This window comes from Oryx dammah, unplaced genomic scaffold (genome assembly GCF_014754425.2).
Source record: "Oryx dammah isolate SB20612 unplaced genomic scaffold, SCBI_Odam_1.1 HiC_scaffold_23, whole genome shotgun sequence".
Classification (NCBI taxonomy): Eukaryota; Metazoa; Chordata; class Mammalia; order Artiodactyla; family Bovidae; genus Oryx; species Oryx dammah.
In genome coordinates, this window is record NW_024070207.1 from 37,084,323 (window position 1) to 37,110,764 (window position 26,442).

The following is a 26,442-nucleotide window of genomic DNA, read 5'->3' on the forward strand; positions in this document are numbered from 1 at the left end:
TAACCTCAAGGAAAGCCTGGGAACAATCTATAGAACAAATACATAATGTTAGGTCTCAGTTGCTATATCTAAAAATAAAATCTTTTCTAATTTTTTAGAAAACTTAGTAAAATCTTGATAAAATTTGGGGCTCGTAGCATGATACCACTTCAAACACTCCTGTGATATGATCTGATTAACCTCAAGGCAATGTGGATATTCACATAACAGCCATAAATATATTAAGAGCATATTAATCTTATAACTATATAATGCCTGTCATCTACTGACTTGAACATTTTGCAACAATCACTTTACAAAATACAGAATGTCACTACATTAAGATGAAAGAGATTAAATGTCATCATTTATTATTTCATGAATAGGTAAACTGAGAAACTCATCGAAGAATCTTCATTAACATTTTAACAGAAGAGCCCTGAAAACAGGGAGATAACATAAATACTTCAGCCAATAGTTTACATGAAATAGAAAATCTATAACTCTGACGTGACTATGCAAAATGTATAATATATCATGGTGAGGAAAGGATATTATCCTTTCATCTTTAACTATGAAATGATTTATCATTTTCAAAAATTAAAAAAGTAAATAAATATTTTGCAGTTTTACTTCTTTTCATTTAAATCTGTCCTAGTCCAAAAGTGCACAGAGTAAGATAATATCTTAGAGCTCCTATTTAATTAAAGAAAAACACTTGAAACACTGGAGTCTAAAAATACTGATATTATTAATTAGTATATATCCCTTCCTCCTATCTACTGGAACTTCCTACTTATCCCTGTTTGGTCCTGAAGTGTCACCTCACCTTTATTCCTTACTATATTAATGTCAGATAGACATATAACCTTGTTTCTTTTTTTTTTTTCCATATAAGCTTGTTTCTGAGAAATGTACGTGGTAAATAGAATTGTAAAAATGATGTAAAATGGTGGGGAGGGTCTAGACAACATCAGATGATTCTATCTGCGATAAAGAAAAAGGCTGAAGTCCTGTGTTTATAGATTCTGTGGTTTGGAATACTATGACTTGGCCACAGGAATGCAAGCCATGAAAAGCATACAGCAGACCAGAGGACTTGGCACACTGCTATGGCTGAGCCAATAACCTCTATATAAATCATCAGGTGCATACACTCAACTGGGTCAAGTTTACCTTCATGTAAAGAACTGCCTCCATGTGAATCAACCACATTCAAACAGAGAAAGGAAAGGTATTTACTAGATTATACAAAATGTCTGAGTCAAAAATATTTTTATAGCCTATAACATCATATCCACCCCCCCCACACACACACACATTACATCTAGCAGTGAGAATCCTTCCTTGGAAATTTCTTTCTGTGATGAATATTCCAAGTTATGAAAAGATCTGAAATTCCAAACATTATCTGTGCTCAGAAGTTGGAACCCAGTGTGTCTGCTTGCCCTAAAATTCTTCTCCAGTGCTGTTTGTCTCTTAATTATGCCAAGGGGAGTTCTTAATTGTGTGTGTGTGTGTGTGTGTGTGTATATATATATATATATATATTTTTTTTTTTTTTTTGCTGTGAACATCAGCAGCTCTGTCTCTTAAGCTGCACTGAAAAATACTAGGGCGTCGCACCCTTTGTGTCACTTACTAAACTTCCTCAATAAAGCTACCAAAAGCTTTCTGAGGTGGAATTTTATATTCGCAAATGTCAATTCAGATCTGTTAGATACAGTGAAGAAACTTGCCTGCTACAGCAAGCATTCCACCCAAATTGACTAGGTGTGGCTTTTTTTTTGTTCATTGTTCAGTCACACTGAACAGAATCTGTTCTCTGGCTACATCTAGGTTGTCATTCTCTTTATCTGTGGGCTTGTAATAAGCAAACCGTACTCAATTTTCCAAAAGCAGATGTGCTCTTCCGGTATCCTAGAAACAGATCAAAGTGTGGTTTGTGGGAAGACATAAGGTTCAAGGCAGTGACACCAATGGGTCTTAATATGCAGCCAGACAAACAACAGGACTGGAAATTTAAACATTAGCTTGAATATTTTAGGGAAAAAGAATCAGATGATCAGAGCAGGAGGGATGTACAGTTAGAAGGGATAGACAGTTATTTAGGGAGAGTAGGTACCAAAGAAACGAAGTAAAATTATACGTTACTTCCATAGTAAAATCAAGATCCATAATAAAGAACATTTCTTTCAAGTCAGACTGGTAAATGTCACTTAAAATTGCTCACACTAGCTCAATGACAACATGCCCACAAGGCAGCTTTCTAGACCACAAAAGAGGATCATATCAACCATCTCGAGGTTAGCTTTTTGTACACATAATAACTGCAGAAATTAATCTTTCATCAGTTTATCACATCATAACAGCTATTGTTAAATAATCTACAAGGTAGAAAAGCAATTTCCAATTGTTCCCTGGGGTCTTCTAAGTAATGTCTCATGTCTTGTGCTATGCTGCAAAATAAATAGTACTCCTGTGAGTCATAACAGTCATATTCTGCCGCCTGAAATTACCCTCATTGAAGAAAAAAGGGAAATGTATTCTATTATAGAAAGCATGGAGAATCAAATTAGAAAGCATAAGAAGCTGAAAAACTCAATGAATCTCTCACTGGACTCCAAAAAAAGTCACTCCCTGATCAATAATGCATGAAGGGTTGAGACTTGGCATGGAGATACTCGATGGGAGGCTCAACAGAAGATGAATAGTCTGCCTTCTGTCTTTACCCCTATTTTACCCCAGGCCCTTGCTCTCTGATTCTCTGAAATAGGGCAGTTGATTGATGTCCCTTGACCTTTGAAAAAATATAGGCTCCAGCTGCATAGGAAATGCTGGGCTCAGGTGTGTGATAAAATCTGGCTCCTATTCTTTGCTCAGTCTGAAAATGGGACATCCCACAAGAGGCCAAGAGCAGTAGTGGTGGGTAAAAGGCTCCCTTGCTTTACTCCCCATCTACTCACATTTTCTGGACTCACCAAGCATATTCATTTCTCTGTGGCTTTCTTTATACTATTCTCAGTATCTAGAACACTTTCTCTTCCCTATCCCTTCAAAACCAAGAACAAACTGGTTTTTCAGTGTTTGAAAGCTAAGGACAGAGTTTGGAGGAGTTCAACCATATAAAGTATTACTAAAGGTCAAAGAGGAACTCCAGGGAGCTCACTGGTGACATTCTGGGAACGAATTTATCAATGTAATTAATCAGCACTGAATTCCAAGGCAAGTATTTTTGGCAAATGAGTAAACACATGAAATCTATTTATTTTAGTTAAAATTTTCTAGACATCCTGGAAAAAGTATCATGGAACAAAATTTTAGTGACCTGTTAATGCCTCTAGGACCCATTTTTTGCATTATTCATAAAGATGTACCAATTAAGGGGTGCCCTATCTACACAGATGTCCTTGAATTCTGAGAAACAACTTTGTAATGAGATAGGTTTTGCTGAGAGCAGACTGACCTACTCCCACACTTTCCTTATATCTAAATATTACATACATCTTTCAGTTTTCATTGTGTTCATTATATAGTAGTCACCAATGAAATGGGTTACAAATAAAGATAACACAACCCTTTCCAAGTACTAGCCTGATAATGGTTTAAAGGAAGTAGGCCAGCTGGAATTAGAATGAGACACCATGGAACCAAATATGAGACCTGGAAGAACTCAGTAGACAGGGACAGTTTTCAATTCCATCTCAAACAGTCTAAGGCCAAACTGCAACTGTATATTTTAAGGTATTAAGACAAAATGAATTCTCTGTAGGATACTTAAATCACTTTTTAAGTGATCCATTTAAACTCAATGATCCAAACAAATACTAGACATTGGTCTAGAATGACACCAAAATATTAATTTCACCAAAGGGAAACTCTGTGGCTAGGTTAAGTTAAAACCCCCATCAAACACCTGGCCAGTATCCCTCAAGACTGTTAAGGTCATGGGAAACAGAAAGACTGAGAAACAATCACAGACCAGAAAAGAGACCACAGATAGGATTCAAATAAATACACTAATACTCTAGATTGGACACTGTAACAGAAAGAACACACTAGCGAAAAATCTGGTGAAGTCTGAAGAAAGTCTGGAGTTTAGTTAATAGTAATGTGTAGATGTCCGTTCCTTAGTTTTAACAAATAAACTGCATATAAGATATTAAAAGTGGGAAAAACCAGGTGATGGGTAATATGGTAAGTCTCAGTACTATCTCTGCAACTTTCCTTTAAATGAAAAATTATTTTAAAGTGAAAAATCTATTTAAAAGTAGCAAGAGAACTATCAAAGAGCAAGGAAATTTATCTGAATTAATATCCTAAATTAAAAGGTTTCTATGTAATAATAACCTCCTCTCTTCTTAAAATGTCCCTGTTCCTTTTATTAGTATTCTTCTATAAATTACATTTTTTGTTTTATTAATTTGCTGCATTGGGTCTTAGTTGGCACTCAAGATCTTCAGTTCCCTGAACCAGGGACAGAACCCAGGCCCCCTGCATTGGGAGTGTGAAGTCCTAGCCACTAGAACATGAGGGAAGTCCCTATAAGCTACATTCTTGGTTCCTGCAACCAGTGTTTAAATCTAACACACCTGATTGCTCCCTTCACATGCATAACATCTTTGGAGTGTCAATTAACATATTAGCTCGCATCCTCAATCCTTTGGTGACAACTTCCCAAAGTCCTTGCCAGGTTATTCCAGTGTAGATATGCACCCTTAAAAAAGGACACACATATGCAATTTTGAAAAAGCAGAGCTGTGACTTACAACTGATGGCATCTGAGCATTTTGGAACATAAACTGCATCTGCTGGGCGAACATGGCGGCGGCACTCTTTTGTTGAATCAGATTGTTCCGTCCATTAATTTCCAGCTGCGTTTTCAAATGTGGAGGAGGGTGAAGGTACTTGCAGTTTTCTCTGGCACACCGGCCCTAAAAATGAAGGATTTTATGAATTGACATTAATATATTTAAAAATCTGGCGTGGCTAAGAAAATAAGAAAAATTTATTTATCTCTTAGCATGGGATGAACTATTCGAAGTACTTTATGTGAATTAATGTATTCTGTCTTGATACACGCCCCCTAAGACTGACACTCTCATCATTCTTATCTTCCAGATGAGAAGATGAAGAGGCGTTGCACAGCTAACAAGTGACAAACCAGAACTAAAGCCTAGTTAGTCTGACTCCAGAACTCATTCTCATAGCCACCTTGCTCTGCTCCACTTTGGTATGCATCAACTTACATTTAAAATATAAAATATCAGGGATAGTATATAATCATAACATTACAGATGTAAATAAGAATTTCCCAACATGAGACATAAAATTAAATACGATTTAGGATGTGGATCTACATATGTAATCAGGAAAAATAAGGAAAAATGTTAAATATATACACATAAATGTATCTTGTAACTTTTAGATCCATTATTCTGGACAATTTTGGCTCTAAAGTTCTTTTTCCTGAATCCATATAATGTGAGAAACTTCTTGAAATCCATTGATATTTTGTTAACTGAAGAATAAATCTCTTCTACCTCACAGTTATGCTGTTCTTTAGGTTCTAGAGGGAATGGCCCTGAATCATTTGGATAACTGACACCCAAGTATATTTGGGAGTGTCAGGTATTTGAATGTTTTAGAGATGGTTTAAGCACTTCCAGACAGGATCATATGGCAGTCCTGTGGAACCAAACATGCCTTTGGTGTTACCTACGTGCTGCGATTCATGGGGTCGCAGAGTCGGACACGACTGAGCGACTGAACTGAACTGAACTGAAATGCTGATATGGCTGCTAATTATGGTGTTTACTGTGTGGCAGCAAAGGATGTCAGTGACCAGGTATTTATCACATTGTCAAATGTGTTATGTTGTGTTTGTTTAACTCAAGTACTGTACAAAGCAGCTAATGATGATCCCATTTGGATTACTAAGTCTGCCATAATCCCTTTAAGATAAGCACAACTGCAAGCCATTCTTTTTCCCACAGTTGCTTAGATGCTTTAGAGCAGGAGCTTACTGGAGGGAAGGGTGGGAAAAAAAAAAAGGCAACTTTTTTTGTACCCAAGAGTGCAAGTTGCTAGGCCACCTGAATTCCCAGGAGAAAATCAGTTAGTTCATCAAGTGTTTTCAACACATGCTATGAATTTTCCATATTTATGATGCTTGAATGGACTATATTAATCACTCCTTCATATTTAGTTATCTTGTTATTAAAGCACTCCTGTAATTTCACTGGGAACAAAGTGTGGCCCTGAAAATTAAGAGTTACCTATAACGTTGGGGTTCCCTTGTGGCTCAGCTGGTAAAGAATCTGCCTGCAATGCAGGAGACTTGGGTTTGATCCCTGGGTTCGGAAGATCCCCTGGAGAAGGTAAAGGCTACCCGCTCCAGTATTCTGGCCTGGAGAATTCCATGGACTGTATAGTCCACAGGGTCGCAAAGAGTCGGATACTGACTAAGCGATTTTCACTTTCTATAATGCAAAACCAGAAGCACTGCAAATGCTCTTTTAAATATCAGGTCAATGGGATGAGATGGCTCTTTTACCTCCCCTGGCAGGGAACTGAGTATAACTTAAAACATAGCTTGATAAATCAAGGTAGCCACTATTATTTTCCATTAGGCTTCTCATTCTGTTTCCAATTTGATCAATTTATTTTTAATCAAATTATTTATAAAATCAAACAATATCTTAGTTTCAACGTACCTTAGAAAAGAAAGCATTTATTGGTAGAGTTGAGGGTGGTATGAACCCAGTCCTCCTGAACTCATAAAGGTAGGAACAACCACATAATTTCAGCACATATAAGGACTATAAGCGAAGTGAAAGTTGCTCAGTTGTGTCCGCCTCTTTGTGACCTTATGGACTATATACAGTCCAGGGAATTCTCCAGGCCAGAATACTGGAGTGGGTAGCTTTTCCCTTTGCCACAGGATCTTCCCAACCCGGGGATCGAACCCAGGTCTTATATTGTAGACGGATTCTTTACCAGCTGAGCCACAAGGGAAGCCCCAAGGAAATCCTCATATGCATTAAAACTGGTGGTAATGGAAGTCCCCCTCCCCTCCATTAACATGTCCCCCTAAGAGAAAATGTTAATTCTCTCTACATCTACTGCAAGGCAAAGATAGTCACGATTTCAGTCCCTAGATTCTTTACCCAGCATAACTGGGATTATCTGGGTCAAAATTAACAGCTCAGGGGAACTGGTGGCACGTAGAGCCTTCCACAGCCAAGCAGGGCAGTTTTATACTTCCAGGGTTTCTCTTTCTCCTCCTACTTCCCCAAGGTAGAGTCCTAAATCCTCTGCTCTCCTCTTTAATCTCCTTCCCCTGGAGAAATAAAGTCCAAGTAAAGTTTCATCTCTCACTGCAATTGCTCAGATCTTAAATCTTGATCTCTATCTCTGACCTCTCTTCTGAATTTCAGGCCTTTTTAAAAATCACCAACTGCAGTTGCATTTAGAAATCCTGCCCCCTAACCAGCTCTAAATAACTTACTCCTGACCTTCCTTCTCCTCAGACTACCTTTCGTCTTCCCGCCTACTAGCATTTAGGACTATTGCTCCAGTTCCCAGGCTTTGAGATAGCTGCATAGCAGCACTGAAAAAAGAAACCAGGCTCTTGCTGAGCAGGACTGCCTTAGGATCACAAACCCACCTTGATATTTTTCCCTGACCAGTGGCAAACACAACCATAACCATTTAAATAGGACACCATCTGTAACCCACCCCCAATTAGATGAGGACTGTCTCTTATACTCAGGCATTCAAAACAATAGATCATTTTTTTTAAAAAGGAAAAGGAATACATTAAGTTTTTGCCATTTGTTAACAGTTTAGAGTTTTCTGGGTTTTTAAAATTTATTTAATTGGAGGCTAATTACTCTACAATATTGTATTGGTTCTGCCACACATCAACATGAATCCGCCACGGGCAGACACGTGTTCCCTATCCTGAACCCCCCCCTCCCACCTCCCTCCCCATACCATCCCTCCGGGTCCCCATCCTGAACCCCCCTCCCACCTCCCTCCCCGTACCATCATTTACATTGAATGTAATCAGAGGGGAGAGAAGGGTGGGAGAGAACAAGCTTTATTTGGCCCATTTCCTACTAATGTACACACAAAGGATTGCTACCTGCCTCTGGGCTTTTACATTACTGTCCTTTACAAATAATAAGTTTTCTTAAGCTTTTTCTTGGGAAACTAATGACATTTTTACAAAGCAAACACAGTACACAGAAATAAAAAAAAAAGAATTACACTTTAAAAATCACATCAAGCTAGGTTATAAAACTAAAGTATGGAATTTGAGGCAGCCTAAAATTTTAAAAAAAACTTACTCATCTTAGTTATGAGATTGTACTTGATTTATAAAGCATTCTTTTTTGAATGACAGAATCCATAATTTAATTCTATAACAATGCAAATGTACAACACCACTATCTTACCAGAGATTGCTGCTCATGTTAAAGAACGCTTATAAAAGAGAAAAAACTCTGCATTTCCAATCGAAATAGATGAGACCAAATAATTTAATATCAATGTTATCTCTGGAATACAATATTTCAAAAGAAAGCCAAGCCCCTTAAATTTTTTCAAAACAACTTTAGGACTCAGGGTAATATATGTACAACACTCGGTAGCAATAAATCTCTGTATTCATTCTTCAAGACGCCCAAACTTAATTATAGGACAAAATACTTTTATTGGAGTTGGGGAGGGGGTGGCAAACTTTGTTTTTGACATTTGCTAACATTTGCTTTTAGTCCCTGTAGGGGATTAAGGATTTCATACGCACGTATGGATGAGATGGGGTGGAGGCAAAGGATGGATTTGCCCAGCACAGTACGTAATCACTTAGTGTTTTTCTGTCCTTTGGAAAACCAGTGACTATGACGTTTTCCAGAGGCCAGCTAAGCACTGTGAATGGGCCACAAGACTTTATCACACCAGATCTGTAACAGCCCAGAAGCTATCTTGGCAGAAAAATATCACCTGTTGGGTTTCCCAAGCCAAGTCAGTGGTGTCCAACCTCCTTCTAGACCCACAGGTTCAAGAGTTGCCATGTGCTCAGTGCAGACTCACAAAATTAAAGAAATCAGAGTGCAAGCTCATTTAGGCTTGCCTCAATTTCACGCCTTTTCCATTTCCTTTGGCCTTAAGAACAAATCATTCTCATCAGATCTTTCACTGTGATACTGAGTCAAGAAAATAGCAAAGTGATTTGATAAGAAAGTGATTCTCTGCTGAAATAAGTGTTACTATATCTATGCATCTCCCTGCTCCCCTATTCCATCTATTCTCTTTGAAAAAAGCACCCAAAAAGCAGCACGGGGAGAAAATGACCAATGAAATTTCTGAAATACATCAAAAAGTTGATGACAGACAAAGGAAACAGTTGCAGAGCATTCATACAACCTCCAAAATTCAATCTATTCCTTTTCCTTACCTTCAGGCTTTTCACAGTACAAAGCCTTCAACTGAAAGAGAAAAGTAGCATTGTAGAGATTCAAATCCCACCTAAGTCTTGGGAGTTTTGAGAATGAGTCTGTCAGAGACAAGACTTCCCAAGCACTTGGTGGTAGAAAACTCCTGTGAAATGTACTTTTTTATGTTCATGAGACAAAGCTCTACCATCCATCAGAATAAGAAAAGGACCCCAGGAAGCTGAAAATTACCCTTTGTCAGTCACCAGTATCTTAACAGGAACAGCTGTTTGCAGAATGACTTGCTTCTTCAAATACATTTGGAATTATGGTGGGGGGGGGGAACCTCTCAAATACAATAATAACTGGATTACCTTTTCAAAGACATCTCATTGCTCTGCTATACTACCAAGAGTTAAATGTTAAATAAAGCCAACAAATAGATGATTTGATTTCTATAAGAAAATGATTTCATTTTAATGATCATGTATTAAATGAAAAAAACCTCTTGATTATACTGCCCAACTAAAACATACTTACATGCACGGACATGGCTTCTCAGAGGAAGTAACAGTGATTTTAGAATAACACATGATCCGTACTAGGTTGCCTGGTTCCTACAACCATCACGGACCTTTTAAAGGCTAGGAACAATCTGAAACAGCTAAAAGGCAACATCAACATAAACTGAGTATCAGCCAGATATCAACACACTAATGGCAATTTCCCACTTTCTCTTAAGAGTTGTTTTTATAAAAATGTGTATCCTCCAGAATTGTACCATTTATGCATACTAAGATATATACACAAAAAGCATCCTTAAAATCTTACATATAACTCAATTTAAACTTGGGATACAGACCAAAAAAATCTTTCTTTAAAAAGCCTTTAATAAACCATTTCCTGAGTATACTGAAGGCAAAATTAATGAGGCTGACCGTCCCTCCACCATGGAGAGGGCAGGCAAGCACTCCACTGCCCCCCCCTCCCCACCAAGCCAACACTGCATCTCTCCTGAACTCTTTTTTTTTTAATGTTATTGAAGTCTAGTTGATTTACAATGTTGTGTTAATTTCTGCTGTACAGCAAAGTAAGTTATATATATGTATATATTCTTTTTCATATTCTTTTCCATGATGGTTTATCAAAGGATATTGAATATAGTTCTCTGAGCTATATAGTAGGAGCTTGTTGTTTATCCATTCTCTGTATAATATTTTGCATCTGCTCATCCCAAACTCATGAACTCTACTTTTTTGACATCCCATATACATATACAGAGGGCAACGACTTTGGTGCAAACCAGAGACCAAGTCTGAATAAGTAAGAAGCTGGGAGGAGAGCAGAAGTTTCTTGCCTATCTGCCTCAAGAAAGCTTTCGAATGGTGACCTCCAAAAGATGAAGGGAGGAGGAGTTCAACAATCACACTGTTGTTCTCTGTAACAGCCCATGAGATAACCTGATTACCAGAACTGAAACATGTAGGGCTGAACCGGATTTTAAGGAACATCTCCTGCACCTTTATCTTACAGAGAAAGTGAAGGCCAAATTGATGATGTGGCTCGTCCTAATTAACAAGCAGCTCAGTAAGGACAGAAGCCAAGTTTCCAGACTCTCGCTACCCAATATGGATTTTCAGTTCAAATGACTCTTTCTCTATAAAGATTTTCCTGAAACCATGTTCCCACCCCCACTCCCCCACTCCCTTTTATCTCTCCCTCGTTTGTGCTTCCAGCTGCATCTTGTACTCAGTTTTATCATAGCACTTATCACTGTGTACATTGATAAATTGTTTGCATGCCTATCTCCCCATTCGACTTTGAGTTTGTTTAAAGGCAAGACTGTATCTTCCTCATCTTTGAACCTTCAGGGCTGTTTCTGTGCCTGGTGAATAGTGACTACTCTATAAAAGTTTGTTGAGTGGATAAACTTTGTGGGAATAATTTTATAGGGCATCACACTAAGCCTGCCTTAGAAGCCTAATTGCTTCTCTTGCTATTTCCTTCCCCAAGTTCTTTCTTCTTCCTCCAAGAAGAGAACAATAGCCAACACATGACTGAGGCTGTTCCTGGTTTTCTGATTCAAATGAACCGTTATTTTATTCAGGTATAGTAAATAGTTCATTTGTTACTGCTTATTTTTTTAAATGACTATATACTCTGACATGTATGTGACCATCATGGCTGAAAATTCCTGGTCATTCAGTATACACTGAATCAGGAATATAACGAACCCGAGGCACGCAGACACAAGAACCCCCCAGGATATAGAGCCCCTACAAAACTGAATAAAGGAACCTGCAGCAGATTCATATTTAATCAACACCTGGGCTTGCCCAAGGGGAGCACTGCTTTTTGAGAGTCAGTTTAGAATAAAGTGCCTCCTCCAACTGCTCCATCCCCACTCTTCATTTCTCTAACCAGCTGCAAGTCAAATTCCCTGAAGCTACTTAGACAAAGGTGGAATATAAGGCTTTAGTATAATCACATCGGGTGAGGCCTTCCTGTGCATCTCTACTGACCTCTTAGAACAAAAATGTTTCTGCTATGCTTAAGACCCATATTCAGCTGTATTCACATTAAACATTGATTCTCAAATAATCATGAGCTTGAACTTTTTCTGAAGAACAAATAACACCGAAAATCATAGTTGCTGTTCATAGTGAAACCAAGACTGCCTCCCCAATACCTCAGGTCTGCTCCCTGCCCACTTCCCAATTTTTCCCCCTGTGGTCTAACACCTTCAGTTGCTTGAGAAAAATGTGATATCTGTTCAATATGTTCCTCACGAATCTATCATCTCTGTTTACAAAACAGACAACCAGAATCAAATTAAAACCCCCAAACAACTGAAGCACACTGGTACCAAGTTACCAAAAGTCAGAGGCATTTCTGATGCTAAGTATTCATGGAAACTGTCTTTAAAGTAGTTGATGGCTGCCAACAGAAAATGTCATTAAAACACAGAAAAAGAGGAAAGAATAAAAAGAATGACATTGAATTTGTTACTCCAAGAAATAAAATACACAGAAAATCATGCAACTTCAAGAAGCTACTTACTACATAGGCTTCCTTAGGAAGCAACATAAAGGGGTGTCTCCCTCCACCCTTAGGCAGTCAAATCTCTGGCTCTCAGTGTTGCCTCAGCTCCCTTTTCTGGACACCCGTCCAGTCACTACAGCGAGACAGAACCAGGACAGAATGGACACTGGCTGCCTGTACCCTTTCTTCCCGGCTAGGGCTTCCATCTGGGCTCACACCTAGGGTTGCCAGATTTATCAAATGAAAACACAGGACTCCCAATCACATTTGAATTTCCCATAAACAAGGGCTCATTTTTTTTTAAGGATAAGTATGCCCCATACAAAATATTATCTGACAACTCTCTCCCTATCTATTCATCCACTCCAGTGAGTTAAGCTAAATAAAGTCAAATCCTCAAAAACCCATTTACTCCCTTTACCTTAAGGTCATAAGCAGCCCCCTCCATTGGAAACAGCCTAGGCTCTACTAGGCCTTCAGTTCCCCCAGAGAAAAGCAGAAGGCCCTCTCAGTCCCAGCTTACCTGACCAGCTGCAAGGAATTTAAGGAAGTTGACTGTTGGAGAAAGCAATTTTTTACTCCCTGGCTCCTCCCACCAAAAGCTTCACACGGCTCTCTACCCAGTCAGCCACTCCACTTTCCCAACCACTGTGGCGCAACAACTGTGTATTCAAATGACTTTGATGCCTGCCTGCCAGAGCTCCTCCTTTGGACTAGGATGGGGGGAGGGCGTGGTGAGTGACCACTGTGCCGATCTCCTGACTCTTTAAGTCTATATAAATTTTCTTGAACATATGAATTATTACAGGAAGAGGAGGCTTTTATGTTTTAAAGTTTTGTTTTTTTTTTAAGCAGGGGGAGGGAGAGGAGAGCAGATTAACTTTCATTTCTTCAGTCCTGTCGGTGGCATACTCAAATTCAAGCAAAAGTCATCCAGTGAAGCTCAGGAAAACATCTGCTTAAGCATCATGTTTCTACAAGCACACATAAGATGGATGCAGATACATATTCACAACGTGCAAAAAACGGCATGAATAGCCATTATTTGCATAGATGTCTTTTACAGTCAAGCCTTGATTACTCATATTAAAACAGAGGCAGATATAGAGGAGCATGGTTAATTCTAATGAACAAAATAATATATTCAGGAAAAATGGCGATTCATAGCAGCCCCGCATGACAGACTAGGTATAATACAACAGTGGCAGTGGTGAACAGGAATCAGTTACGAGACACAGTCCTGAATTTGTTTTATTAAGATTTCAGGCTCTTTTGTTGGGATTATCAGAGTCAGAATTAGTACGATCAGAGAGAAGGAAATTGTACTTCACTGGGGAAGCTTATATGTTTATAGACAACATGTCATAAAAACATTAAATGGAAAAGCTGGAAAGGCTCTTAGAAATCAGTCTGTGTAATATTCCTAAGAGAGGAGCCTCAGAAACAGAGCTTCCTTGTGAAACTCTTGTAAGGAATGGCACACTCTGTTCCCCTCTTGGAGATGAACAGTCCACCAGAGCAGAGTAAAGGTTCCCTCTCACACGTCCTAAATAAAGAAATCGGCCGGTTTTTATTTCTAACTAAGAAACACAGTTCAGTCGCAGAAACCATTCCCTCATTTTTTTTCCATAAGATACCCTGTAATGTATCTCATTAGAGAATCCTTATGAAAATAGTAATTTAATTCAACTTCCTCCTTTTAAAGCTCAAAGCAAGCCCCATGGCATTCAGTGAACTCCAAGGAACTGGATGGCCCGTTAAAATGACATTGAACATTTCTGTCCATATTTGATCTCCACACAGCTAACAAGATGGAGATTTTTCCTATGATGGCTACAAAGATCCCACAGCTTCCCAGCACCCCTGGCCAAAGTTGTAAGTTCTGCCAGAGCTTTCCAAATGGCTGCTGCGCTTTCTTCTTTTGTTTGAATGCTTCACTCAGGCAACTTTGGAAATCACAACTTCAAGCCTTCTCTAACTGGCTTTCCTATACTGTGACTTCTAACCCTTGAAACCATGCCAGTTACCTTTAGGTTTTCCATGACTTAAGGGTCTCTAGTGAGTTCTAACGGCACTAAAACTTGGGAAGTAAGAAGGTATTTGGCAATCCCTTCAATTCCTAAGGGTCTTAGTTGTGCACTAAACTTAAGCCTTGCGGTTTCCACTTGGCAAAATTAAATTTCCTGTCTCGAAGTAAAAAGAAAGTTTCAAAGAAGAATTAAATGTAGACAAGTATCTTGCAAACTGAAGGGGAGTAAAAGGTGAGAAAGGTGCTGATTATTGTTTAGATTTAAACAATTTATCTTTGCAGAGCTCAGTATGCTGCTAAGAATAAATTAAATAATTACATCTCTAGAGTTGGCCACTACCCCTCCACCCAGAGGTTATATAAAGGACAAATATAGTTATTGATTTACCTATATATTTTTGAAATTAGAGGCACAGAGATGAAAATCAGTCCCTCTCTTGCTTTTTTCCCCCCCTAAACCTAAGTTTTCTTTCAGATAAAGAATTTTAAAAGCATACCAAATGGCTGTTTACAGGGTCTTGCTAAACTCATAAGTAGAAATATTTCAAACAACAAATAGAGCCAAATGTACGCACTTTAAGCATTTTTCTCACGCTCCTACCCAACTACCTAATTAGTAACAAATATGAAGCTTCCAAGCAGAAAGGTTTACTGGGTGACACGGACTGCCATGAGAATATGCTGAGGCATGGATTAAGTCTACATTTCGTTAATGATAATATATTTTTATCACCAAAAGTCCTGCTGAAATATCCCTTTACACTAACTTGTTATTTAAACTGTAGGCATTTAAGAGTATCAGACAATCTCCAAAGAAAGCTTCAAATTCCAAATGCAGTGTGTATTTAAATAAAGTGGCTTTTTTTTTTTTTTGCCAAGTGATTCTTTATTAGGCCAAGTTGCTCTTTCTGTTCTGACATAAAAACAATCAGTTTATTGATATAAATTCTTTCTCTTTAAAAATAAAGATCTATTCTGCCTGGCCTGAATATCTACCAAATATACTGTTTCATCCAAAATGTATTTCAGAGATGTGAACAGAATTAGAAAACTTCTCGATGAAAACTACTGAGACATCTTTAAAAGAAATGTTTTAAAATGATCTCTCAGTTTCACTTGGTAAATATGGCAACCTTGTTAAACTCACCTTTTGCTTTCAGTGAGCAGTTAATATTTGATGATGATGAAACTGTTCCTGGTATTTAAAGAACTAAACAAGGCCATCCACAAACAATGTAACTAGAAATGGGCTTGTTTAAAGAAGATAAAATGATAAGTGGAAGTTTTATGTTTTAAAATAAATCAATCCCTCAACCATAAAAGTCTCATAGCTTTACAGAGAAGATGAAATAAGACCTCTGCCAGAGAATGCCTATCTCCACATCTAAAACAAAGTGAAGCAAAGGACAGCTAAAGTTAATTAGTTTTAAAAAAATCTATTAATTGTACTCCACAAGTCAGTTTAAGCAGTTAGAACAAGAATTATGGGGAGAACAGAACACTTGTAAGGATGCAGTATTTCTTAAAAACATAAACCCTCTAGAGCACAACAAGGTTTCTGAGGTCTAGTCCCTGCCTTTTAATTAGCAGAATCCTTATTCTGGTGAGGGAAAAGTTAAATCTACTCTAGCTTCGTTGTGCCTTTCTTGAAAATCAGAATAAAATTAGAAAACTTCAGAAAAGGTGTCTTGCCGAGAAAGAGTCCAGTGTATGTGTCTCTTATACAAGGTAAACCAGATTTCATTCTAGAAGAATATTTGATCAAGTGATACAACGAAGTAAACTAGGCCATGTAAAATATATATATATATATATCAGTGTGCTAATACTTCAGACTTATTTTTCTCCTGAAGATAACTGGAGCATTTAACGTTGTTTTATGTTTTACATTGATTTTATATACATTAGACTCCGCATATAAGGTCAAATGACCCCCTTCAGATGTGAACTAATTCTGACCTTTTATGAGTGGGCTACAGAGTAATGGTATCTACAGGTTTAGCTCATGTTCCTTGGCATGTGACAATTATTGACACACATTTAGAGACCAGGTTGGGGCCCTTGTAAAATTATATTTTCTATTAATTTCACGCAAGTAGTCATAATAGCACAACTCATTTGCAGGCTTTACTGAATGCTGTTTGGGTTTGCAGCTTTTCCACACCATGTCCACCTGAATACCAGCTGACTTTGTAGTATATTTACCATATGTCAGACACTGTTCAAAGTGTTGTCGGTGCATTACCTCCCGTCATCTCCACAATATAACCCTACAAGTCAGTGCTCTACTGAAGAACTGAGGCACAGAGAGGTGAAGGAACACACACAAGGTAACAGAAGTAAGGCAGCAGAGCTGGAATTTGAACAAGTACACGAGTCCTTCCCATCATCTCGGTGTGCTAAACTGAAGAATGAGCTTGTTCAAATATTTCCAATGTTCGGGTCACTATTTTCTCCTCTAAGATTATAATAAAGATTACATACCAACTGGCTGTCAGCTATGTCCGGAAACTATTCAATAGGGAAATGTACGCCAAGTGGCCTGTTTTGTTAAGTACCTGGGCATCTTGGGTGACTTGAGAATGAATAAGACAAAGTAACTGAATGTCCAGTGTTTTTCTTACACCACATCCACCTGAATAACTTTACTGTATATTTACCATGTGCTGGGCACTGTTCAAACGGCTTTAATGACATTATTAAGTCTTTTATCCTAACCAAAGCAGAACAATTAGTACAGATATCTCATCTCTTAGCACAGCTTTTTAGTAAATACACAGTAGGAATGTTGCCAGTTGGTCTGGAAGCAGCAGTGTCCTGGAATCAGGAGCTGGGTTATGAAAACTTAAGCACAAATGACCACGGTCTGACAAAAGTGACAGTCCTGAAAAGCCCATGGACATAGAGAATGGACAGAAGTGGGGCTTGGTGAAAGGTCTGGTTGTGTGCCTTTTGGGACTATTATTATTGCCACCCTAAAAGAAGAATTAAAAACAAAAACATGGCAGGGCCATTTAGAAGCAGGTTTACTCAGACTACAAAAAGTGCTGAGTGCTGTAGGTTCAACACTATGACAAAGCAGAGAAAATCCCAAACAATGACAGAAGATTCAATTTATTGCAAAGAAGTACAAAGTGTTCTTCTGAAGCATTTCATTCCACAAAGAACACAGACAAATAAGAATTCACACACACCTCACAAAAGATATGACACCAAGGGCTCAGTTTTAGTGGGGACCCGATTTTAATGACCAGAGAAAGTATAAACTTCAAGATGGTGCTACATGGGGTGATGATATGTGAACCTGGGAACCAGGATTTGATGTTTTCAGTGCTTCCACTCGGCCTGTTAGCAAGAGTTATGTTTATTTTCTTTTCTATATGGTCAATTTATTTTTGGTTAAGTAAACATTATTCACAAAATAAGACTGAAGACTTCAAATGCAAATTAACATGGGGATACATCAGGTAAACATATAAATATGATGTGAACATATCAATTCTATTCAATCTAACTTATCATTTAGGTTTTTCTACAGCTTTTCAAAGTCTAAATGCTCTAGGTATTTGCTGATGATATATATAGTAGGGAATTAAGATCTTATAATAAGTGACTACACAATTGAATATGTAGAGTCCAAAAGGGTATTTATACTTTCAAAGACAATTTGATGGGGAAAATAATCATGATAAATAAAATCAATGGTGAAATGAATCTACTGTTTGGAATCAGGTCACCGGCAGTTCACACTCTGACTTCTAATGCATTTATTCCAAGACAAAGCAGGAATAAACCTAAATTTTTAATATGAATGTAGTATTTTACTAAGTATGAATGTAGTAGTTTATTAGGAAGAGGGCTAAACTGGGATTTAAGTGTCCTGGATTCTAATTACCTTTAGATCACGACTAAAGTATTTTCCAAATCTGTTAATTAGTTTTTCTAGGAATAATTCCTGCTCCTACACACTTCATAACTACTTTGAAAGGACAAAGGGAAAAAGTGAAGCTTAGTATGCTTTGGATGTCAAATCCATTAAAAAAATTATATTTATTTTCTTCATTAGTTCATTATAACAGAGCTAAAATTGTTGCTGTGAATTTTTTCAAATTTGATAGATTACAAACTGTTTTACCATTTTATTTCCCCACAAAAAATAACGCATCATTATATGAGGAATCTTTGATTTTGTAATACAACTTATCTTGTGCCTAGGGAGGGAATTTATATACAGTGTTAAAAAACCAAGGACATTTCTCTTCTTAGAACTGGAGACTGTTATACAGTTGCTGTCCCCCAGCTCACTGGTAATGGTAGGTGAAAGAGCAGAGGGTAAAGCAGCATATCCAGGCTTTAATCTTATTCTTGGAAATAACTGAAAAGAGAAAGGAATTATTGCTCCCTTTACAACTGGCAATAAGCCAGTGCCTACTTAGAAGACAAGTTTATCTAGTCAAGAGGCACTTTTCTACTATTACAAGCTTCTTACTTTAAGATCTCACATAACACAAATTCACTATAGAATTATAGTGAATAAAACATTCAAAGTAATTTCTATTATATAAAAAAGTTTGGAGTGTCAGTTTTTTTGGTACTTTTTAAAAAATTTTTATTTTTACTTTATTTTACTTTACAATACTGTTATTTTATTTTTGCCAAGACAGCTGTTATATTTTATTTATGCTGTGCTAAGTCACTTCAGTAGTGTCTGACTCTTTACGATCCCATGGGCTGTCCTCCACAAGGCTCCTCTGTCCATGGGATTCTCCAGGCAAGAATACTGGAATGGGTTGCCATCTCCTCCTCCAGGCGATCTTCCCAACCCAGGGATTGAACCCATGTCTTCCGTGGCTCCTGCAGTGCAGGCAGATTCTTTACCACTGAACTATGGGGGCCATTTATATCTTATTTATAACACATATTAAAATAATAAAAAGAAATGAGGCAAGTCATTTTTTCCTAGAAAGTTAGGAGGATAAAGCAAAACAAATAACAGGCTATAAAAGATATTAATGGTGCTTAAAATACTAACACATAATTATCACAAAGGGATTTTGAATATGATTCATCTAAGTTGGTAAAATAAAAATGAATCTCATTATAAAACTGTTTCTAAACATTTGAACTAGTTTTTCATTTTTCTTGTTTTTCTTCTCAATAGGCCAACTGCTTAGAAGCCAAGAGCAACTCACATAAATGTGAAACACATTTTAACATATTTATTCATTTATTGAATATTCTCATTATACTGAATACTATATTGAATATATTTCTATTATAAAGAATAAATATTATATATAAATGCATATTATATATGCCATATACATATCTAGACCCTTTTTGTCCCCACACTTGCTGCATATAAAATTTTGAAAGTCCACTTGTGGCAGCTAGTGACACCTACATTAGAGCTTTTGGAGTATAAAAAAGTCACTAATCCTTCCAAAGGGTTACAATAGACAAATGATTAAAAGCATCTTTTTCTTTTCGGTTTCATACATTTATTTACATACCAATGGTATTCTTGCCCAACTACCTGTGATGAGATGTTCCACGGAAAGTTTCCATGTGCTCCACAAAAAGAGGGTTCTGTGGTGAAATATTTTTGGGGAAATGCTGAGTGTAACAGAGTTGGACACAACTGAGCGACTGACCAGCAACAAAAGTAAACTGCTCTTTCATGCAGTGCGTCTCATGCAGTATGTCTTCTCTCAGCTAATAAGCATTGTGGTGCTCCCTGGGGAGAATATAACTTTCCCAAAGATAAATGTCTTCCAGAACATGTGTCATTTTCTTTCCACCAGATCTGAATATAAACAATAAGCCAAGGCTGAGGCCATTTGAAAAAAAAGTGGAAAAAAAGAAAAAGCACTGAAGGAATAATAAGTGCTGAAAATTCTGAAACTGAGATACATTATTCTTAGTTGATACTCTCCTGGACTGTTAGACAGTGAAAGTGAAAGCTAGTCACACAGTCGTGTCCTACTCTGCAATCCCAAGGACTGTAGCCTGCCCAGCTCCTCTGTCCATGGAATTCTCCAGGCAAGAATACTGGAGTGGGTTGTCATTTCCTTTTCCAGGGGATCTTCCCAATCCAGGGATTGAATCCAGGTCTCCGGCATTGCAGGCAGATTCTTTACCAACTGAGCCATTGGTTTCTCTAAACCAGTGGTCCTCAAATTCGAATGTTCAGGAGGGCCCTTTGAAACAGACTGTCAGATTCACCTTCAAAGTTTGTGATTCAGCAGTTCTGGGTGGGGCCCAAGAATTTACATTTCTACCAAGTTCCCAGGTGAATGTGGTACTGCCAGTCAGCCAACACTTTTCCAACACTGGGAACACAGCTGTCTTATCCAACCATAGACTGAGCCATTTACTGAGCATTTTCTTATGTCACTGATAATTCAGTTTCTAAAAGGTCGTATCAAAGGGCTTTTGATATCTTAATTCCACATCTCTGACCTCAGTAATGATGTTAGCAGTCGCATAAAAGAAGGCCAGTCCAGGTCATGCAAAAACAAGGATTGGACCTCTCAAAATTCTATTGTACTACTAACACATTCATTTTCTGTTTACAAACGTAGTGCAATTAGTTATGGAGATAAGTACTTAAGAGCTCTGTACTACGTTGCCTACATTTGCTCTACAAATCTCCCCAGGGTGTGTTTTTGAAACGTTTGCTAGGTACCCAAATTTAAGCAGACAGAAGATTTTCTAGTAAAATCTCCTTGGCTCTCCAATAAATTAATACCTTTACTACACTGCAGAAACCACACTCATTTGAAAGCACTACTTCTTCTCTTCACTCCCAGAAAAGGTATTTGGGAAAAAAATATAAGCTCAAAGGAAGGAAATACTTTTCACATCAAACAAGCAAACAACCCAATGTTGACCACAGCATTTCAACATGGATAACCAAAAGGTGAAGTATTGATAGACTCCCAAACCTCAAAGCAAGCACCAAAGTTCATCGGTTGTACCCTGTGGTGATGCAGTAAGGAAACAGGACATCCCATAGGACGTTCTTCTTTTCATTGTGAAGAAAATAAATCCCTTGCTAAGGAGTTCCAAGTATTCGCTATTTTTTCCCTTCTGATTAATAAGAGTAGTCTCAGCAGCACGTAGTTTACTTCTGAGTATCACTGGCAGCTTATTTAAACTGAAGCCCCCAGTTTGCAATACCGTAATGCTTGTAATACATTGACATGTCAAAAAATAAAAAACACTCAAACAGCTTAATAAGCTGCAAATAAGAAATTTGGAAATAGAATTAACCTCTTCCCTTGCCCTCTCACTAGGTATACAACTACATTCTCCCAAAAAGGCTTGGAAATAACTTATAAGAAGGACACATTTCCAAAAACACCATTATCATGGGCCTAAAGAATCAGAGTGATATAATGGGGAAGGTGGTGGCAATTACATCAAAAACTTCAAAAAGCTAGATAAGGTTAATCACTTCAGCTGGGCCCAAAGTGTAGCTCTGAGCTTTCTGATAACTACTGTAAAGAGGAAAATGTATTGAACTGCATTGTTCTTATTGCTTGATAAAAGAAAGTACACTGGTTAATAAGCACCTCTCTGTAAAAAGACTGCTGGATACTATGGAAGACACAAAGAGTAAGGCAGGGAACCTGCTTACAAGGAGTTTATATATCTTATCTCTCCTGCAATTGCAGGGGCCTGGGGACTGGCAGCTGCACTTTGCTGGAGCAGCTGTGAAGAGATATCCCACGTCCAAGGTAAGAGAAACCCAAGTAAGATGGTAAGTGTTGCAAGAGGGCATAAGAGAGCAGACACAGTGAAACCATACTCACAGAAAACTAGTCAATCTAATCACAATAGGACTACAGCCTTGTCTAACTCAATGAAACTTAGCCATGCCCGCAGGGCAACCCAAGACAGGCAGGTCATGGTGGAGAAGTCTGGCAGAATGTGGTCCATTGGAGAAGGGAATGGCAAACCACTTCAGTATTCTTGCCTTGAGAACCCCATGAACAGTACGAAAAGGCAAAATGACAGGATACTGAAAGAGGAACTCCCCAGGTCAGTAGGTGCCCAACACGCTCCTGGAGATCAGTGGAGAAATAACTGCAGAAAGAATGAAGGGATGGAGCCAAAGCAAAAACAATACCTAGCTGTGGATGTGGCTGGTGATAGAAGCAAGGTCCGATGCTGTGAAGAGCAATACTGCATAGGAACCTAGAATGTCAGGTCCATGAATCAAGGCAAATTGGAAGTCATCAAACAAGAGATGGCAAGGGTGAACGTCGACATTCTAGCAATCAGGGAACTGAATGGACTGGAATGGGGGAATTTAACTCAGATGACTATTATATCTACTACTGCGGGCAGAAATCCCTCAGAAGAAATGGAGTGGCCATCATGGTCAACAAGAGAGTCCGAAATGCAGTACTTGGAAGGAATCTCAAAAACGACAGAATGATCTCTGTTTGTTTCCAAGGCAAACCATTCAATATCATGGTAATCCAAGTCAATGCCCCAACCAGTAACACAGAAGAAGCTGAAGTTGAATGGCTCTATGAAGACATACAAGATCTTTTAGAACTAACACCCAAAAAAGATGTCCTTTTCATTATAGGGGACTGGAATGCAAAAGTAGGAAGTCAAGAAACTCCTGCAGTAGCAGGCAAATTTGGCCTTGGAATGCGGAATGAAGCAGGGCAAAGACTAATAGAGTTTTGCCAAGAAAATGCACTAGTCATAGCAAACACCCTCTTCCAACAACACAAGAGAAGACTCTACACATGGACATCACCAGAGGGTCAACACCGAAATCAGATTGATTATATTCTTTGCAGCCAAAGATGGAGAAGCTCTATACAGTCAACAAAAACAAGACCAGGAGCTGACTGTGGCTCAGATCATGAATTCCTTACTACCAAATTCAGACTCAAATTGAAGAAAGTAGGGAAAACCACTAGACCATTCAGGTATGACCTAAATCAAATCCCTTATGATTATACGGTGGAAGTGAGAAATAGATTTAAGGGCCTAGATCTGATAGAGTGCCTGATGAACTATGGAATGAGGTTCGTGACATTGTACAGGAGACAGGGATCAAGACCATCCCCATGGAAAAGAAATGTAAAAGAGCAAAATGGCTGTCTGGGGAGGCCTTACAAATAGCTGTGAAAAGAAGAGAGGCGAAAAGCAAAGGAGAAAAGGAAAGATATAAGCATCTGAATGCAGAGTTCCAAACAATAGCAAGGAGAGATAAGAAAGCCTTCTTCAGCGATCAATGCAAAGAAATAGAGGAAAACAACAGAACGGGAAAGACTAGAGATCTCTTCAAGAAAATCAGAGATACCAAGGGAATATTTCATGCAAAGATGGGCTCGATAAAGGACAGAAATGGTATGGACCTAACAGAAGCAGAAGATATTAAGAAGAGGTGGCAAGAATACACAGATGAACTGTACAGAAAAGATCTTCATGACACAGATAATCACGATGGTGTGATCACTCATCTAGAGCCAGACCTCCTGGAATGTGAAGTCAAGTGGGCCTTACAAAGCATCACTACAAACAAAGCTAGTGGAGGTGATGGAATTCCAGTTGAGCTATTTCAAATCCTGAAAGATGACGCTGTGAAAGTACTGCACTCAATATGCCAGCAAATTTGGAAAACTTAGCAGTGGCCACAGGACTGGAAAAGGTCAGTTTTCATTCCAATCCCAAAGAAAGGCAATGCCAAAGAATGCTCAAACTACTGCACAATTGCACTCATCTCACATGCTAGTAAAGTAATGCTCAAAATTCTCCAAGCCAGGCTTCAACAGTATGTGAACTGTGAACTTCCAGATGTTCAAGCTGGTTTTAGAAAAGGCAGAGGAACCAGAGATCAAATTGCCAACATCCACTGGATCATGGGAAAAGGAAGAGAGTTCCAGATAAACATCTATTTCTGCTTTATTGACTATGCCAAAGCCTTTGACTGTGTGGATCCCAATAAACTGTGGAAAATTCTGAAAGAGATGGGAATATCAGACCACCTGACTTTCCTCTTGAGAAATCTGTATGCAGGTCAGGAAGTAACAGTTAGAACTGGACATGGAACAACAGACTGGTTCCAAATAGGAAAAGGAGTACGTCAAGGCTGTATATTGTCACCCTGCTTATTTAACTTATATGCAGAGTACATCATGAGAAACGCTGGACTGGAAGAAGCACAAGCTGGAATCAAGATTGCTGGGAGAAATATCAATAACTTCAGATATGCAGGTGACACCACCCTTATGGCAGAAAGTGAAGAGGAGCTAAAAAGCCTCTTGATGAAAGTGAAAGTGGAGAGTGAAAAAGTTGGCTTAAAGCTCAACATTCAGAAAACAAAGATCATGGCATCTGGTCCCATCACTTCATGGGAAATAGATGGGGAAACAGTGGAAACAGTGTCAGACTTTATCTTTTTGGGTTCCCAAATCACTGCAGATGGTGACTGCAGCCATGAAATTAAAAGACGCTTACTCCTTGGAAGAAAATTTATGACCAACTTAGACAGCATATTCAAAAGCAGGACATTACTTTGCCAACAAAGGTCCGTCTAGTCAAGGCTATGGTTTTTCCTGGGGTCATGTATGGATGTGAGAGTTGGACTGTGAAGAAGGCTGAGCGCCGAAGAATTGATGCTTTTGAACTGTGGTGTTGGAGAAGACTCTTGAGAGTCCCTTGGACTGCAAGGAGATCCAACCAGTCCATTCTGATGGAGATCAGCCCTGGGATTTCTTTGGAAGGAATGATACTTAAGCTGAAACTCCAGTATTTTGGCCACCTCATGAGAAGAGTTGACTCATTGGAAAAGACTCTGATGCTGGGAGGGATTGGGGGCAGGAGGAGAAGGGGACAATAGAGGATGAGATGGCTGGATGGCATTACTGACTCGATGGACATGAGTCTGAATGAACTCCGGGAATTGGTGATGGACAGGGAGGCCTGGCGTGCTGCGGGTTCATGGGGTCGTAAAGAGTCAGACACAACTGAGTGACTGAACTTAACTGTGGACTGTTTGTGAGAGGGCCTCTAGCACTTGACAATATGGGATAGAAATCAAAGGAAGACAGTGGGGTAGAAATCAAAGGTGGCTAAAATATGGGTCTACAGATGGTATTGAGGAGGAGGAGAAATCTGATGGGGAGAACAAGACGTCTCAGCCATAATTAATCACAGTTCTTCATTTTTGCTTCAAGGAAAGCCAAGGAGTTGATAATGGAGTTTATAACCTATGATAAATTGGCACAAATAATTCTCTCTCTGGGGCAGTCTCCTTTTCTCTATCACCCCCTCTTTCATTAGCATGTTATTTTATTCATTACACTTTCATTCTGGTTTTGTTTCAAATACATTATTATTGGAGCTGAAGTATCTCAGAATGAAAAGCCTCTCTCAATAGATGAAAGAAAAGAAGAAAGTGAAGTCACTCAGTCGTGTCCGACTCTTTGTGACCCCCATGGACTGCAGCCTACCAGGCTCCTCAGTCCATGGAAATTTTCCAGGCAAGAGTACTGGAGTGGGTTGCCATTTCCTTCTCCAGGGGATCTTCCCGACCCAGGGATCAAATCTGGGTCTCGAGCATTGCAAGTAGACGCTTTACTGTCTTGAGCCACCAGGGAAGCGGTAGTTAGATGTCTCCAAATTTCTTTCTCTCTTTTTCCTCTACAGTCTCTGGCTAGGAAGTAATGTCATTATTATTTTTTTCTTATGTGTTTCTCTAGTGGTAGAATAGGCGATTTGAGGGAGGAATAGTGAAATGTGATTAAACTTTATCATGAATATTTCAGAGATGGAGTAAATGTAATGTGCCACCAGAGTGACACCTTTAGAAGTTGGGGAGAGTGAAAGAGAGCCTTGGCTTCATCTTAGCTGTCAGTTGCTTATTCAAATATGTGAGTTACGATTATGAACATTATTATAAAATAAACTATTAATGACATC

General features: G+C 38.6%; 1 protein-coding gene across 4 annotated transcripts in view; it reads right to left on the reverse strand.

Annotated features, from left to right (window-relative positions):
• Window positions 1-26,442, reverse strand: part of MBNL3 (muscleblind like splicing regulator 3) — a 74,168-nt gene that overhangs the window by 31,405 nt on the left and 16,321 nt on the right. For 3 of the 4 annotated variants that reach the window (XM_040265269.1, XM_040265267.1, XM_040265268.1), the window contains exon 1: window positions 4,749-4,907. In XM_040265269.1, the coding sequence (XP_040121203.1) occupies window positions 4,749-4,802 (54 nt within the window). In that variant the 5' untranslated portion in view covers window positions 4,803-4,907. Of the gene's footprint in view, window positions 1-4,748; window positions 4,914-26,442 lie in introns of those variants that run through there. The other variant, XM_040265270.1, reaches the window with a different exon arrangement.